This window comes from Lepus europaeus, chromosome 1 (assembly GCF_033115175.1).
Source record: "Lepus europaeus isolate LE1 chromosome 1, mLepTim1.pri, whole genome shotgun sequence".
Lineage (NCBI taxonomy): Eukaryota > Metazoa > Chordata > Mammalia > Lagomorpha > Leporidae > Lepus > Lepus europaeus.
In genome coordinates, this window is record NC_084827.1 from 150,421,269 (window position 1) to 150,437,255 (window position 15,987).

The 15,987-nt window shown below is 41.2% G+C and overlaps 1 protein-coding gene across 2 annotated transcripts in view; it reads left to right on the forward strand.

Moving 5' to 3' along the window:
• The window catches only part of ADAM23 (ADAM metallopeptidase domain 23), a 185,834-nt gene that overhangs the window by 41,548 nt on the left and 128,299 nt on the right, over positions 1-15,987 (forward strand). For both annotated transcript variants that reach the window (XM_062190278.1, XM_062190286.1), the window contains exon 3: positions 900-976. In XM_062190278.1, the coding sequence (XP_062046262.1) occupies positions 900-976 (77 nt within the window). The remainder of the gene's footprint in view (positions 1-899; positions 977-15,987) is intronic.

Here is a 15,987-nt window from a genome sequence, read left to right on the forward strand (position 1 = left end):
TTTAAAGGGGGATATCAACTCTCAGTGTTCCCAGTGGACCAGGTTCTAAGTGTTTTCTGAAGTTAGGAGGTTGTGCTATCTGATTTTACTGTCCTGTTCTGCTGATACATCATGTAAGGAAAGTTCCAGAGAATTTCCAGAGCATTTACATGAGTTTTCACTTAGGTGTGCAGGAAGAATTGGTAAGGCTTAAGCATAAAATAGGCTGAAATCAAGCTTTATTAGTCAGACTTTTGCATAATTCATTATAGTGAATTTGGAAGTCCAGCAGGATATGTTCTTGATTTTGATCTCAATGGGTTCCTGTTAAAGGACTGGTTGTTTTTTCTTAGTTTTTCCCAGCAAAGAAATGGCGACACATCTGGTCTGTTAAAGAAATGAATTGCTAGCTGGCGCCGCGGCTCACAAGGCTAATCCTCCACCTTGCGGCGCTGGCACACCGGGTTCTAGTCCCGGTTGGGGCGCCGGATTCTGTCCCGGTTGCCCCTCTTCCCGGCCAGCTCTCTGCTGTGGCCCGGGACTGCAGTGGAGTGGAGGATGGCCCAAGTGCTTGGGCCCTGCACCCCATGGGAGACCAGGAGAAGCACCTGGCTAAGCACCTGGCTCCTGCCATCGGATCAGCGCGGTGCGCCGGTCGCAGTGCGCCAACCGTGGCAGCCATTGGAGGGTGAACCAACGGCAAAGGAAGACCTTTCTCTCTGTCTCTCTCTCTCTCATTGTCCACTCTGCCTGTCAAAAAAAAGAAAAAAAAAAAAAGAAATGAATTGCTACATAAAAATACATTTATAAATGATTTAAAACATGCAAATTTATTCCTGTTGAATATTATTCTTTATATGAATATAATAAGTCTAAGAGGAAAGTAAGTTAAGGTTTTTCTGTCTTTTTGAATTCTATAGGCTGTCCATCTGGCTCAGGCAAGCTTCCAGATTGAAGCCTTTGGCTCCAAATTCATTCTTGACCTCATACTGAACAAGTAAGTATTGGGCTGTAATTGTCTCAGGGAGCAGGTGCAATAAAATTTTCTTTCCATGACACTGGTTATTCAAAAATATTGTCTGTTGTTAAAGCAACTGATATTTTCTAGCTGATTAAATGTTATAAAGCATTTAAAGAGAAATAGAAAAGTCTGCATAGTGAATTCTATCTTTTTTCTTTTCCTGAAAGGACATTTAATATTTAGTTTATTAAAACATTTAAATAAATTGAAGATCTGCCAGAATTCCAAAAAAATTAATGTATTGAATAACTCAAACGTAGCATATTATGATTTTACATGGAATAAATAGTTGAAGTAAAACTTGTTAATTAAATATTAACTGTAATCATTGCTATACCTAAAATGATAAATTACCTATTCATGTATAATTAGACTTCACTCTGGAAATTTCTTCCATTTTACCTTTTATAAAGTGATTCACATAACTTCTGTAGGAAGAACAAAGTAAGTGATGACTTGTAAATAATTATTTTGAGGTGATTTTTTTGAGATAATTCTTAACTTCCTAATTTGCTCTAATATTATTTCCTAGAATTTTTGTTCCTGATGGAAAATTTACCTAATTGTTTCTGATCATGTGTTTATGTTGATATTTAAGTCCTGTTTCCCAAGTTGGAACCAGTTGTACAGATGTCTTTGTACAAAGTGTAAACAAGAGCTGTTGATTTAACCAGTGCTCTTTGGCCTCAAGTAGAGTTAGAACTGAGCCTTTCTTTGGTGAAAATGATTTACAGCATGACTTTATTTAGTTAGAGAAACTCTAGTCAGTATTTTAAACTCTTATCAGTATTTTTACCAGGATTGTGTCTTTGCAAGAAAATATCATGTAATGCTTTTGGACACTGTATTGTAGGTGACTACAGCCAATATCTGAGAAATTGCAAAGAACTATATAGAACAACTATTAAATTTCTGTATGCCCAATTTTGTGAGCTTTGCAGAAAAAAAATGCAGAATCAGTTTGGATTCTCCTAACTCAACTATTTTTGCAGCTGTAGGTCGGAATGAATCAGCAGAACTCAGAATTCCCCATATTAGATATTGCAGGTTTGCTTCTTTGGTTGAGTTGCATTAAAACATGCTGTGTCAGCAGTGTGCCTGCCTAAGAGGTTTGTCTTGCCAACTCTTAGGCTGTGTTGAGTAGCAAGAGATGGCTAATTTTAGTTTGTTTGAATCCTCTATTCCTTTAAAGCTTGCTGCAGTGGAGATCATCATTTCAGATTGTATCTTAATTATAGAACCAACACTTCAATGAGTTTTGAACTTTAAAATATCACAGCCATGGGAGAGCCCCCTAATCAAACAGCAGATGATTAAGAAAGGCTCATATGGGGTGTTCAAGGTGCTTAGCAGAACTTATTGATCACTAGCATTTAACATGCAAAGGAATCAAGTAGAGCACCTACTATGGATAGTCTTTATCTTGAGAAATTTAGAGTTTCAGGTGGAAGAGTTTGATAGATAAATATAAATTCAGATAAGTATGACATGTGTTTTGCTAGAATTCAGTGTGGAATGTTATGGTGGTACCAAGGAGAGGCAGTTCTACATACTGAGGAGTATGAAAAGGCATCTTGAGAAAGGTGATGTTTGAGGACAAGAACCAGTCAGGAAGCAAAGTGCTGGGGATGGCAGGATGTGGTTGCAAATGGAGAAGCATGCTCTTGGCACGCAGCATCATAGTGCATACTGTGGAAGCAGAACCATATTGCATTATGGAAAGCTAAGGGACTGTGAGACTTTTGCTGAGCTGCTTTGCAAATTATGAAGTTGAGACAAGGATAAATGAGTCAGGAGACGTAGGCCTTGGGACAGCTTTACTCGTGGAATATCTTGTATTTCATTCTCAGGTTCTTGACCCTAATTCACTAGAATGTGAAAATCAAAAAAGGTGAATGCTGTCATTTGATTATTATTTGCTGAATTTATGCAGCTGTCTGAACCCTAAAACCACAAGTTGATGTCAGTGAGAGGGAGTACATTTAATCCAATATGATGTTAAGGGTGTGGAAATCCTTAATTCATTGGAGGCGTAGCTTTGAGGTGGTGAGTAATTCTCATGATAGGGTGGATTATAAAAGCCTGAGTTGGATCCAGTCTCTCTCTGTGTGATGCTTGGCTTGCCATGTGATTTTCCTTCTCACATGTGCTACCATTGCCATCCATAACCCCTGTGGGAAGTCAAACCAATAGGGGTGCCCAGTCTGGGACTTGAACCTCCAAAACTGTGGGGTAAATAAATCCTTTCTCATAAAGTTAGTTGCCTCAGGTATTTCATTTTAGTGAAAAAAATTGACTAACACTAATAAACAGAGGTTCTAAGGAAGTGCTAAGAGGCATGGTGAGGAACTCATTTCAAGAAGTCTTCTGTTGATAAAAATAATTAGGATTACTTCTAAGTGAATGACAAAACAGAGAGAAGAGTTAAAGTCACAGAGGCACCTTGATTGGACATCTGGGTGGAAGATGGGATCAAGCTGAAATGAGAAATACCAGGAACAAACAGGTTACATGGTAAAGAGAAAAGAATATGAAGTTAGAATATACATAAGAGATGTAAGGGGCTTTGGAACATGCATGGGGCCATGTCTGGGAAGTAGTTGGGTATGATTTTTGGGGTGAGGGGGTTAAGGATAGTAAGCTTGGGAGATGTTTCCATGTAAATGCTAATGAAAAATGCAGCTGTCCATGTTTTAGCACCATGAGGGTGCTTAGCAGGGGTAGGTAGAGTGAGGGAAGCATAAACTGAGAAGACAGTTAAGAGGTAGGGAGAAGAAGAAGATCCCATGAAAGAGGTTTCAAATGAGTGCTTGGAGGGATAGGAGTAGTAACAGGAGAATGAATAGGAGTTTCAGAATAGAAAGATACGGTTTATAGCTTCACATGCAATAGAATGATCTACTGTCATAGGCAGTAGATTGATTTAGGGAGGTGGGAAGCAGAAATTGCCCTTTGGATTTACCAATTGAGTGGTCACTGGTGATTTGAAGGCAGCAATTTCAATGAAGCTCTGGTGTGTGTGTGTGTGTGTGTTTGTGTGTTTGTGTGCGGAAACCAGATCCTAAGGGGCTTGGAGTAAATGAGAGGTGAAATTGTGAAGACAGAAAGTACTCATTGAGGGGGTTTGGGTGAGAAGAAAAGAGCTAGAAGACATTGGTGTCAAGGCTGGCCTTTTTAGTGATAAGGACTAAATTAATAGACTGGGAGATGGAATTGCTAAGAGTTAAATGTTGAAGATACAAAGGAGAGTGGATATAATCCACAAAACAAAATCTAGGTTGAGACTCATGGAGTGAGATCAAAGCACAGGGTGGAGTTTGGTTTTAAGCTTATAGAGACAATTTGCACCGTAATGGAATGAAGATATTAGGATGAGTGCAAGTGGATATTGATTTGATATCTGATATTTCATTCTCAGGTTCTTGACCCTTATTCACTAGACTGTGAAAATCAAGAAAGGCAAATGCTGTCATTTGATTATTATTTGCTGAATTTACCCAGATATCTAAACCCTAAAATCGCAAGTTGATGTCAGTGAGAGTGCAGGTGGATATTGATTTGATATCTGATATTTTATTCTCAGGCTCTTGACCTTTATGTAGTTAAGGAAAAGCATCTCTGAAGATCTGCATCTTGGAGACAGTATTATCTGCTATAGGGATTGGGATGGAGAGGAAGAGTGGGTTGGGGCTTGAGGAAAATGATAGAGTTTAGATTGATAGCTCAGAGGAATGGATGAGGAAACTCATCGATGTCAAGTTAAAGAATTCATGAGCAAATTGCATTAGGAACCATATGTTATATGTTGGTCTTCATGTGTGTTGTTGTAATGGGGTATTAAAAATTTTTATTTTGAAAATACCTATTGCAGTGTAGATCCAGAGTTCAATCTCTGTGGTAGCACAGAAGAGCTACAGTGGAGGCAAACCTCTTTGAATTCTGGTGAATGACTTGGATAAAGGGTCAGGACCAGTTTGAGTAAGAAAGAAATGAGATCAAGAGGAGAAAATGAGGATGGTGAGGAGAAAAGTCAGCTTAGGAGGAGGGAAACTGTGATAGCTACAATCAGGTGTTTTCATCACGTGTTGCTACTGGGTGCAGCAAGAGTGTGCAGGACCCGTGTGGCCTGGGGACAAGGGAATTGTATTAGTGCGTGAGATATGTTGCTGGGGTGGATCTCTCACTTAAATGGCTTTTAATGTCAAGGATTAACTCAAAAAGTCTATCCTTGTTACAATAAACTTGAAGTCAAGTGAATGCTTACATCAGCCACCAAGGAACCAAAAGAGCTTCTGAGAAGAGAGATCTCATTTTCACCATATGGTGTTCATAGCCTCACTATATGCCACCATTTAAAATCACCAGAGGAGGGAAACAGCAAAGCTATATGGCGAGTGTGTGGGCTCAGTGTGGGAAGGATTGAGTGCATAGGATAACAGATGTCAGAATAAACCAGAGGGCTAGTGGCTTGGAAGACCAGCCGCTGTGAGGACTATGCCAAAGGGAGTTTTCGAGAGGAGAGCCTGGACTGAACAAGGAGGCCTTGACTTGCTGAGGCAGTTTGTGTAGTGATGTATGTTTTATTCATTTGTTCAGCAAATGTTGAGTGAGCATCTGCTATGTGCCTGGATTATGGTAGGAACTGATGTTGCTGAGACTAAGATAGACAAAGGCCCTGCTTCCCCCATGAGAGTTTTATTCTGGTGCGAGTGGGAAAGCAGACAGTGCACTATTAAATAAAAACCAGTGCATTGGGCTAGGAGATGGAGAGAGGCTGCATGGGGGGTGGCCAGTGTGATGGTCAGAAGAAGCCAAAAGGCCTGTCTGAGGAGGGACATTAAGCTGAGACCTGATTGTCAAAGTGGAGCCGCCACATAACTCCGGAAGGCTGAGGGTTCCGCACAGCTAGAACAGAAGACAGGTAGTGCTGAGGAGCAGGGGGAATGTTCAAGGGCAGAGGATGGTGTGACTGGAGTGCATGGAGGAGGAGGCCGTGGAGGACTGTTGAAATGAGAGCAGAGAGGAAGCCATGGGCCAGGCTCCGTAGGACTGTGGTCCATGGTGAGAGATTTGGGTGCACAGCCAATGGAGGGCAGAAAGCACAGAGGTGACATAGTTGGATTTGCATTTTATTTAGCCCCAATGTCCCAGTGTCCCTAGGTGTGGTCTCATGGGACCTTTAGTCACATCCCACTCTCCAGGATATTCCCCTTTGGAATTTTGTTGTGTTTTGTTTTTACTTTAGAGTAACCTTTGTTTCAAGTCCCAAAAGGTTCCAGAAGGATTACTAGGTTGATCATTTGTGTGTGTGTGTGTGTGTGTGTGAGAGAGAGAGAGAGAAAGAAGCAGCATTTAAAATTATTTTTGTGTTTGCATACTCCTTCCTTGTGGTATGATTGGCATGATTGGCATGAGATCACCAGTTTTCAATGTTTGTTGGTCCCTGGAAGCCGATGGGGTCTGAGTATTGTCTCCCTCATTTGTGTGGTCATCCAAAGGCCAAAACTTCTATTACCTATAATGATACTTCTGATGTTTTTGGCAGATGTTTACTGGGAATAGCCATAATCAAAGCTGTATGTTGACTGAGAGCACAGGTGCAGAGTTAGACAGACCTGTGTTTGAATCCGAGACCTGCTATTTGATATTATGTGATTTCTGGCAAGTTTCTTAGCATCTTCTTTTTCTTCCTCCTCTGCAACCACCATCACTACCACCCTAAACCGTGAAATTCACCTCTTTAAAGTGTACCATTAAACGGTTTGTGTTATATTCATAGAATTGTAGAGTTGTCACCACAATCTAATTCCAGAACATTTCAACACCCCCAGAACACACTCTGTGCCCATGGCAGTCATCTCCCATTCCCTTCTCCCCACAAGTCTGCAGAAAACCCCTAAACTACTTTCTGTCTCTGTGGATTTGCCTGTTCTGAGAATTTCATGTAAATGGACTCATAAGATGTGTGGCTGCTTTTATTTTAGCATAATTGGTTTTAAAGTTCATCCATGTTGCAGTTGAAAACTACACAATTGTATGGAGATATATATATATATATATATATATATATATATTTAACTTCTTAAGCTTTAGTTTCCTTCTTAAGTTGCAGGTTGCTGTAGGGATTACACGAGATCATGTGTGGTATTTACAGATGTTTGTTGATAGTCATTAGGGTGAGTATTTAGCCTAGTTATTAAGCTGCTAGTTGGGATGCCCACATACTACTTCACAGTGCCTGAGGGTGATACTTGGCTCCACTCCTGACAACAGCTTCCTGCTAATGCAGACCCTGGGAGGCAGCAGTGATGGTTCAAGTACTTGGGTCACTGTCCCCTGATGTGGGAGACCTGGATTGAATTCCTGGCTCCTGGCTTTGATCCATACTGGGGCCATTGTGGGCATTTGGGGAATCAGTTGATGAGTACTCTTGGTCTATCTACCTTTCAAAAAAATAAAAGAGTAACTGATCAAAAAGAGCTTATGATCAAATTTGATTGACACAGTTTTCCTTTTGGTTTCAGTCAATGTTTCTTTCTGACTTTAGTGAGTAAGGTGGGAATGGTACACTATGTGATGTTATCCCTGCTAAAGAAAAAAATTAGGAATGATTTGGCAGGCCCTTGGTTAAAAGGCTTTCAAGGCAGTAAGTATTAAGAATTCAGGTGACATTATTCTATTGAGTTGAATTTGTATTTGTGATACACTTGGAACTTTTTCTGTTGTCAAACAGCTGCTTACTGGGTGTTCATTGAGACATGGCAAGACATGCAGGCCATTGAATATTTGGATATTTTGATTTCCAGGGTCTAAGGTGGTTGGGTCTAAGGTGACTTCCCAGGCTCTTAGCATGTTCTTCTTTTTTTGTTAAATAATTATTTTATTTATTTGAAAGAGTTACAGAGAGAAGTAGAGCCAGAGAGAGAGGTTTTCCATTCTGCTGGTACACTCCGCAAATGACCACAATAGCCAGAGCTGAGCTGATCTGAAGCCAGGAGCCAGGAGCTTCTTCTGGGTCTCCCACACAAATGTAGGGGTCCAAGGAGTTGAGCCATCTTCTACTGCTTTCCCAGGCCATAGCAGAGAACTGGATTGGAAGAGGAGCAGCCAGGACTCAACCTGGTATCCATATGGGATGCTGGCGCTGCAGGTTGGGGCTTTAACCCACTGTGCCGCAGCACCGGCCCCAGCATGCTCTTCTATTACTTGAATTGAAATAAATGCCAGTGCTCCTTTGACCTCTGCCTGGTGCACAGAAGGCAGAATTCTCAGGATGTATCAGGGTAGAACCTTGGTTAACAAGGCAATAGCATTTTCCCAAGAGAACACTACTCCCATTAGGGTATGTAGGAGTCTTGAAAGCCTTTTTTGTGCTTTTGTTTTGGATGTTATCTGAGAGAGTTCTCTCTGAGTGAAACAGTAGATTTCAGCACTGGGTGGCTGTAACTTAAAACTGGGCAGTGGAACTGCAACTTGGAGAGTGAGGACGTTGCTTTGCTTTGTTAGGAATCAAGTGAGCTGAGAGAAACAACTCTGGCATGGGATAAGGAGGGGGTAGTGGATCTGAAAGTGTATTGGGCCAGCAGGCATCTCAGAAAAGGAAAACCAGTGTAGCATCCTCAGTTCAGAGGTGTGTACAGATCTCAACTGCAACACTCTACTATGCAGAGACCATCACACTGCAGGGAAGTGTTGGAGGTGCACAATGGTGAGGGTGTACAGGAGAAAGGTGCTAGAGGCTGATGTAACAATTCACGTGATTCAAGTGGTCTCACTGTTTCTGCATGGAAAACAGGGCCTTAACCAGCTAAGTAAGAATAGAGGTGGGAATAAAAGATCAAAGAGATACATCTAGGAAAGTAATTATGGATTGAGAAAAGATCTCTGTTTTGATTTTTCTGGGAATCAGAGTTCCTTGATTGAAGATGAATATCTAGAAAATGCCAACTCAAAATATATACACGCACAGTAATTTTCCCATTAACAGTAGTTCATGCAGTGCTTTTGAAAGAAGAGCCACACTGATGTAGTTTCAGTTAGAGTAAATAAAAAGCCTGGCTTTCAAGCTGACTGACTTGGTTAATTCACTCTTTGTGTGGTCAACAAACATTGAGTATCTAGTTGGTGTTCAGATGCTGTACTGAGCAACACAGAACATTCAGAGCTGGGTGAAGCAATCCTTGCTTTCCAAGAGACCATGGCAGAGAAACAAGACTAAAATAGCATGAAGACATGGTGGAAAGTGAGTGTGAGACCTTGGGGACTAGGGAAGGTTTTGGGGGCATGATGCAGATCCTAAACCATGTATCCCTGGTTATGGACATCCTGGGAGTGGACCCCAAGGCAAAGACTTGATGAAATAAGGGAGGGAGTGGAGGAGTGAGATCAGTAAGGAAAAAAAGCTGGGGAAGGGTGAGCACACCCACTGAGGAACCGAGGGAATCCGTGGATTCTGCAGCTCATGCCTGAGAGTTATTCAGTGTGTTGTCCACCAGCTGCCCCTCTTATTGGAGGAGGGCTCTTTACAATATCACAGCTTTGATTTTGAAAGACAAAGGAGGGAGAGAAGTGTATTTTCCATGTGGAGCAGCACAGAGAAGATGTGAGAGCTGGACAGCATCATGCTCCTGCAACAAGTCAGGACTGGTGAGCCCTCTGCCCAGGGCGTTAGGGCTGTCCAGCAGCAGGAGGAAGGTGAAGCTGCTGCTGCCATCCCCTGGACTCAGAGAGGGATTTCAGCTTTGCTCTGCTGAGGTTTTTTGCAGCTCTGCAGATTTGGGGATTTGAACTTAAATTTGGTTTGTAAGAAGAAAAATGTGGAGAAAAAGTGGGTCTCCTATTCCATTTTCCTCTGTGAGTGAATAGGATCAGGGATTAGGAGCCATTGCTGGCAACAGCATGGGGTACCTTGACCTGTAACCAGCCCAGGTCATGGTGGTATTGTTGGATTCATGCACTTAATGACTCCTAGACAGATTGGCCGACCATGGTGTTGGTGCTGGCCCTCAGTTTCTCTTCTGCTCCTCACCAATCAGTCTCCCTGTGGGCATTCCTCTCATACATCTGGGACAGGTGTCAGGGAAAGCAGGGGCCTGGGAATTTGGGATTCAGACTGCCCATCTCAGCTCTGCTGCTAAGGTTGCCCTCCAACTCACTCCAGGGGCACTCTCTCTGGACTTTAATCCAAAGGAATTAGATATGACCTGTCCCCAGGTCTCCACATCAGCCTGTGTGGGTTCACAATGCTGCTAACTCAGAGATTAAATGCTTTCTTTCCTGATTCTGAAAGATATGCAGAAGAAAGTCTTTCTAATGTGATGATAATGCTGGTGATAGACCCAAGGCCAAGCTCTCTACCCATATTCTCTTATTTGAATTTTTGTAATAACTCTGTGAGGAAGATGTGCTCGTCTCCGTTTGACTGCTGAGTAACCTGAGGCCCAGTGAGACAGTCATGTGCGGGGGCTCCAGCATGAGCTGCCTCCCTGGAGCCTCCTTCATTGCAGGTATTGTGGTCGCAGCACTGGATGAACAATTTACAAGTGAGCTGATGATTGCACATCTGTTCTTATTAAGTGGAGACAAGGAATGGAACTACTTTAGTCAATTTTTAACAATATAAAGAAAATGCAGAAGGCCCCAGTAGGATTTGAAATAATCCTCTTTGTTGATCAGGACCATCTGTCATGGACTGAATTGTGTCTCTACTCAAAATTCATATATTGAAGCCCTAACCCCCAGTACCTTAGAATGTGACTGTATTTAGGATCAGGTCTTTAAAGAAGTAATTAAGTTAAAGTGAAATCTCTAGGGTGAGTTTTAATTCAGTATGATTAGCATCCAAATAAGAAGAGGAAATTTGGACATACACATGCACGTGCACAGAGGGAAGCCCACATATAGACACAGTGAGAAGGTGGCCATCTTATCTGCAAGCCAAAGGGAGAGACCTCGGAATGAAACTAACCCGGCTGACACCTTGATCTTGGACTTCTATCCTCCCGCGGTGGGAGGAATAAATTTCTGTTGTTTAAGGCATCCATAAGTAGTATGGCACTCTTAGCAAATGAATGAATCATCCTGATTCCTCTGTTGCTTACTTATTGCAGGGAGACATTTAGCATTAACTGCTGTTTGTTAATGGATGAATGTGTTTTTCTTATAACTGGTAATATTACTATAATTTCCAAATGTTGTTTTGAGAGATTATGGTCTCTTGCATTTAGGTACTGTGGGAAGATTGGAATTATTTTGGCAGTTTTGAAATAGTTTCTGGTAAGTCTTCAGAGACAAAGGTCTCCAAAGTTGCCATGAATATTGTTGCCATGGGCCATGTACAACATGGTATGGATGAATTTTGCATTTTTTAAAAGATTTATCTTTATTTATTTGAAAGACAGAGTTGTAGAGAGGTAGAGCCAGAGAGAGAGAAGGGTCTCTGCTGGTTCACTCTCCAAATGACTACAATGGACAGAGCTGAGCTGATCTGAAGCCAGGAGCTAGGAACTTCTTCCTGGTCTCCCATGCAGGCACAGGGGTCCAAGGACTTGGGCCACTTTCCGTTGCCCTTCCAGATCATAGCCGAGAGCTGGATCAGAGGAGGATCACCTGGGATTTGAGCCGGGGTCCATATGGGATGCTGGCACTGCAGGCAGGGCTTTAACCCACTGTATCACAGCGCCGGCCCTGAATTTAGCATTTTATGTGTCCTAGAGGCCCCCTAGTATTCTAAGCTTTCCAGTACTTGGAGGGACTCGTTGCTGTGGGGTTTCCCTCCTGCAGGCATTCCTTCTTGTCTGTTCATAAACATTTTGATTCTATGTGATGGATAACTCTTCTTTTTGCCATAATTTCTTGTTTAGACAAGTACCTATCAGGTCTCATCATGAACACTCTGGTTGAAGTGTTAAACCTATCTTGGATGCTTTGGATATTATCATTATTATTTGTTTTGATGCATCTTTATGCTGGTAGACTATGCCCAGAAACTCTTAAAAATTTTTTAAATAAAATAAATATTTCTAGCATTTTAGTACATTTCACTCTTATTTATTTAGGATGTTTATCCCAACTCCATTATAAATAATTTGAAAATGACTTTCACAATTAACCATAACAACAGGAGCCTTAAAAATAAAATCACAACTACGTCATGATTTATATACTGATTCTGGATTTTTGTAGGTGGACTAGATCTAGCATAACTCTTGGGGATGATGAATTGTGCATCCTACAGATTCCTTCATAATAGAATTAGTTTCCTACCTTGAAGAGAATAGAGAAATGAAAGAACAAGTTGGGCTTAGAATAGAGAAATGAGGGAGCAAGTCCTAGATCGCTTGCTGACAATAGCAATATCACATGAATACTTAGCAAACAGTTTCAACCATTAGATAACAACTTAAGAAAACATTTATCAGAAGGTCCAATGCCTTCTATAAATTTTAAGAATCATGTATTTGAAAACACCTCTTAAATATCTAACATGGTGTAGTTTGTTTAGCCAGTAAACTTAAGCACAACCATCTAAAATGTTTTTAGTTTCTTTCTACCAACAAGTCTAAAACATATGATACACAGATTCAGGTCACACCAATTAAAATGTACCTTTGATTGATTTTAGCAGCTTAAATTTATGGACAATCTTTTCTATAAGCCATTTAAAATAAAACTCTTAATAAAATTTCCCCATGTGGACATACAATATGTACACACATATAACATAGCATAATAGACCAATATAGCAATTTTAGTAATAGCTTTTAAAATCTTTAACTCTTTTTGTAGATTGCCAATTGATTTGAATTGCTTTTTCTTTTTAGTAACCTCAGTTAACCATACTTTCTCTCAGTTGGTACTGTTAATACATTATTGGCTTCATCTGTTTACAGAGCCATCCCAAAGTACTGAATACAATAAAAGTGGCTGGAAAAAGTCCATAGGAACCTATAGGAGGACAGCTAAACACAGAACCAACAACGTTTTAGTTTTATGAGCAGCAGATCATATATAACTGTGGATGACAAAAGACTTTAAGTCGCCATGTTTAAAATTATAAACTCATCAACCAACAAGAGGCACTTGCTTACTTCACAGTATTTTTGAAAGCACCTGTAGGATTTTACAAGTATTTAACCCTTTAAGCCTCTGGGGCTTTCTCATTAAGATAACTATCATGTCTAGTAACACAAGATCATTAGACTTTTTATTTTTTATTTATTTTTTTTATTTTTTTTAATTTTTTTTATTTTTTTTTTTTTATTTTTGACAGGCAGAGTGGACAGTGAGAGAGAGACAGAGAGAAAGGTCTTCCTTTTGCCGTTGGTTCACCCTCCAATGGCCGCCGCGGTAGCGCGCTGCGGCCGGCGCACCGCGCTGATCCGATGGCAGGAGCCAGGTGCTTATCCTGGTCTCCCATGGGGTGCAGGGCCCAAGGACTTGGGCCATCCTCTACTGCACTCCCTGGCCACAGCAGAGAGCTGGCCTGGAAGAGGGGCAACCGGGACAGGATTGGTGCCCCGACCGGGACTAGAACCCGGTGTGCCGGTGCTGCAAGGCGGAGGATTAGCCTAGTGAGCCGCGGCGCCGGCCGATCATTAGACTTTTTAATTCGCAAACATTTGTATTAATAGCATTTTCCATTATAGAAACTTAAAGTCTGGTACCACATCACATCTTGACAGTACTTCTAATATACTCCAAATAGACTGATTAGTTGGTGTCTCTATAAGATGAGAGACATAGGTCCTTCGATTTTTTCAGTTGGGCCCAAACTGGAAAAACCAAAGTCCAGGATTTACTGGAAATTTTAGAGACCAGATTGTTTGAAACTTTGATTTTTTGAATGCCTGTCAAGAATGCCAAGAAGGCTCAAAATCCAAAATATCTGGTTGAAATAAGATTCCTTAAGATCATGACATAACATAGACCAAATTTGATCATTGTTACAAGGTGATTATTCAAATTTTTGAAAAAAGCACATATTTAAATAACCCATAGCTCTTAATAAAAATTCAGCTGTTTTTGAACAATTAGAATTTAACAGACATCAAGAGAACATAATAGATTACTTTAACACATTGCTTTAACAGAGCATCAGAGTTTACTTCTATGTCAAAGAGAAATTGAGCTTCCTGTGATCTTTTGCTGTGAGGTTTCCTTCCTTTACCTTCTTTCATATTGGTGACCGTGTTTCTGTGTTTCTGTGTGTAACACATCTTTAAGCATCTTTTGCAGGGCAGGATGAGTGGCAACAAATTCTTTCAGTTTCTGTTTGCTATGAAAAGTCTTCATTTCACCTTCATTCACAAATGAGAGCTTTGCAGGATATAATATTCTGGGCTGGCAGTTTTTCTCTCTTAGTACCTGGGCTATATCTCGCCATTCCCTTCTAGCTTGTAGGGTTTCTGATGAGAAGTCTGCTGTGAGTCTAATTGGAGATCCTCTGAGAGTAATCTGACGTTTCTCTCTTGCACCTTTTAGAATCTTTTCTTTATGTTTCACTGTGGTGAGTTTGATTACAATGTGTCGTGGTGAGGATCTCTTTTGGTCATGTTTATTAGGGGTTCTATGAGCTTCCTGTACTAAGATGCCTCTGTCCTTCTCCAAACCTGGGAAATTTTCTGCTAGTATCTCACTGAAAAGGCCTTCTAATCCTTTCTTCCTCTCCATGCCTTCAGGAACTCCTAGAACCCGAATGTTGGGTTTTTTAATAGTATCCTGTAGATTCCTGACAATATTTTTTAGATTTCTAATTTCTTCTTCTTTTCCTTGGTTTGCCTGTTTCCTTTCCTGTTCTCTGTCTTCTAAGTCTGATATTCTCTCTTCTGCTTCGCCCATTCTGTTTTTAAGGCTCTCTAATGTGTTTGTCATTTGATCTATTGAGTTCTTCATTTCATTGTGGTTTTTTGTCACTATCATAGTTTCATGTTCTACTAGTTGTTTCATTTCATTTTGATTCCTCCTTAATATTTCATTTTCACGAGAGAGATTTTCTATCTTGTCCATTAAGGATTTCTGTAGTTCAAGAATTTGTTTTTGAGAACTTCTTAATGTTCTTATCAATGTTTTGAGATCCGCTTCTTGCATTTCTTCTATCTCATCATCTTCATAATCTTGAATTGGGGTGTCTTTTTCATTTGGGGGCGTCATAGTGTCTTCCTTGTTCTTGTTACCTCGGTTTTTGCGTTTGTTGTTTGGCATGTTGGAGATATTTGGTTTCTTCACTGTGGTGTTTTTTCTTGTTACACTATGGCTCTATATTAAGTGGACTGTCTGCTTTCGGTGGAGCCTTAGAAGCTTGAGATAAGTGTGGACTGAGAGCTGTGTTTGGTTCTTCAGGGTTGAGGGTGTGTCAAAGATGACACTCCCAGGTTAGGCGTGGTAAATCTCTCTCTTTTTTTTTTTTTTGATTCAAAAGGGAAGTAATTCCGCACAGCTGAACGTAATTGGAGGTAGTTAGCAGGCGAATGATATACCCACAGGAGCCAGAGATCGGAAGCTCTTTCCCAAGGACCACACAGGGAATCTGTGCTGCCCTCAGTGTGGGCTCCAATTCTCCTGCAGTCTCCCACTGGATTGCCAAGTTAGATCCTAATCTCCTGTTATTTCACCCCTCCCCCCCAGAGTCAGGTTTTTCTGCTAGGCTCAGGGCCGGTGCAGACCTGAGGTCGCCCTGCTTATGACGTATGTCCAAAATGGCGCCTGCTCTTTGTCTTGCTCGCCTTTGAGGGGTGAGCAGAGAGAGAGAAACTCGTGTCCGTATCGGTCATTTTTTTTTTTTTCTCTCTCTCTCTTCTAGTTAGCCTGGTGAACTTTTCCCTACGGAGTTTCAAGCCTCGTTCCCTCTAGTCTCCTCTTTCCGCTTGCCCGCTGGTGTCTCGGGCTATTGAGGTTCGGCTCACCTCGCGTTCCAGCGCTGGTGCGTTGAGTCTGCTGCTGGTGTCCCGAACTTGGGCTCCCACACTCTCCACGCAGGTGCACTGTGA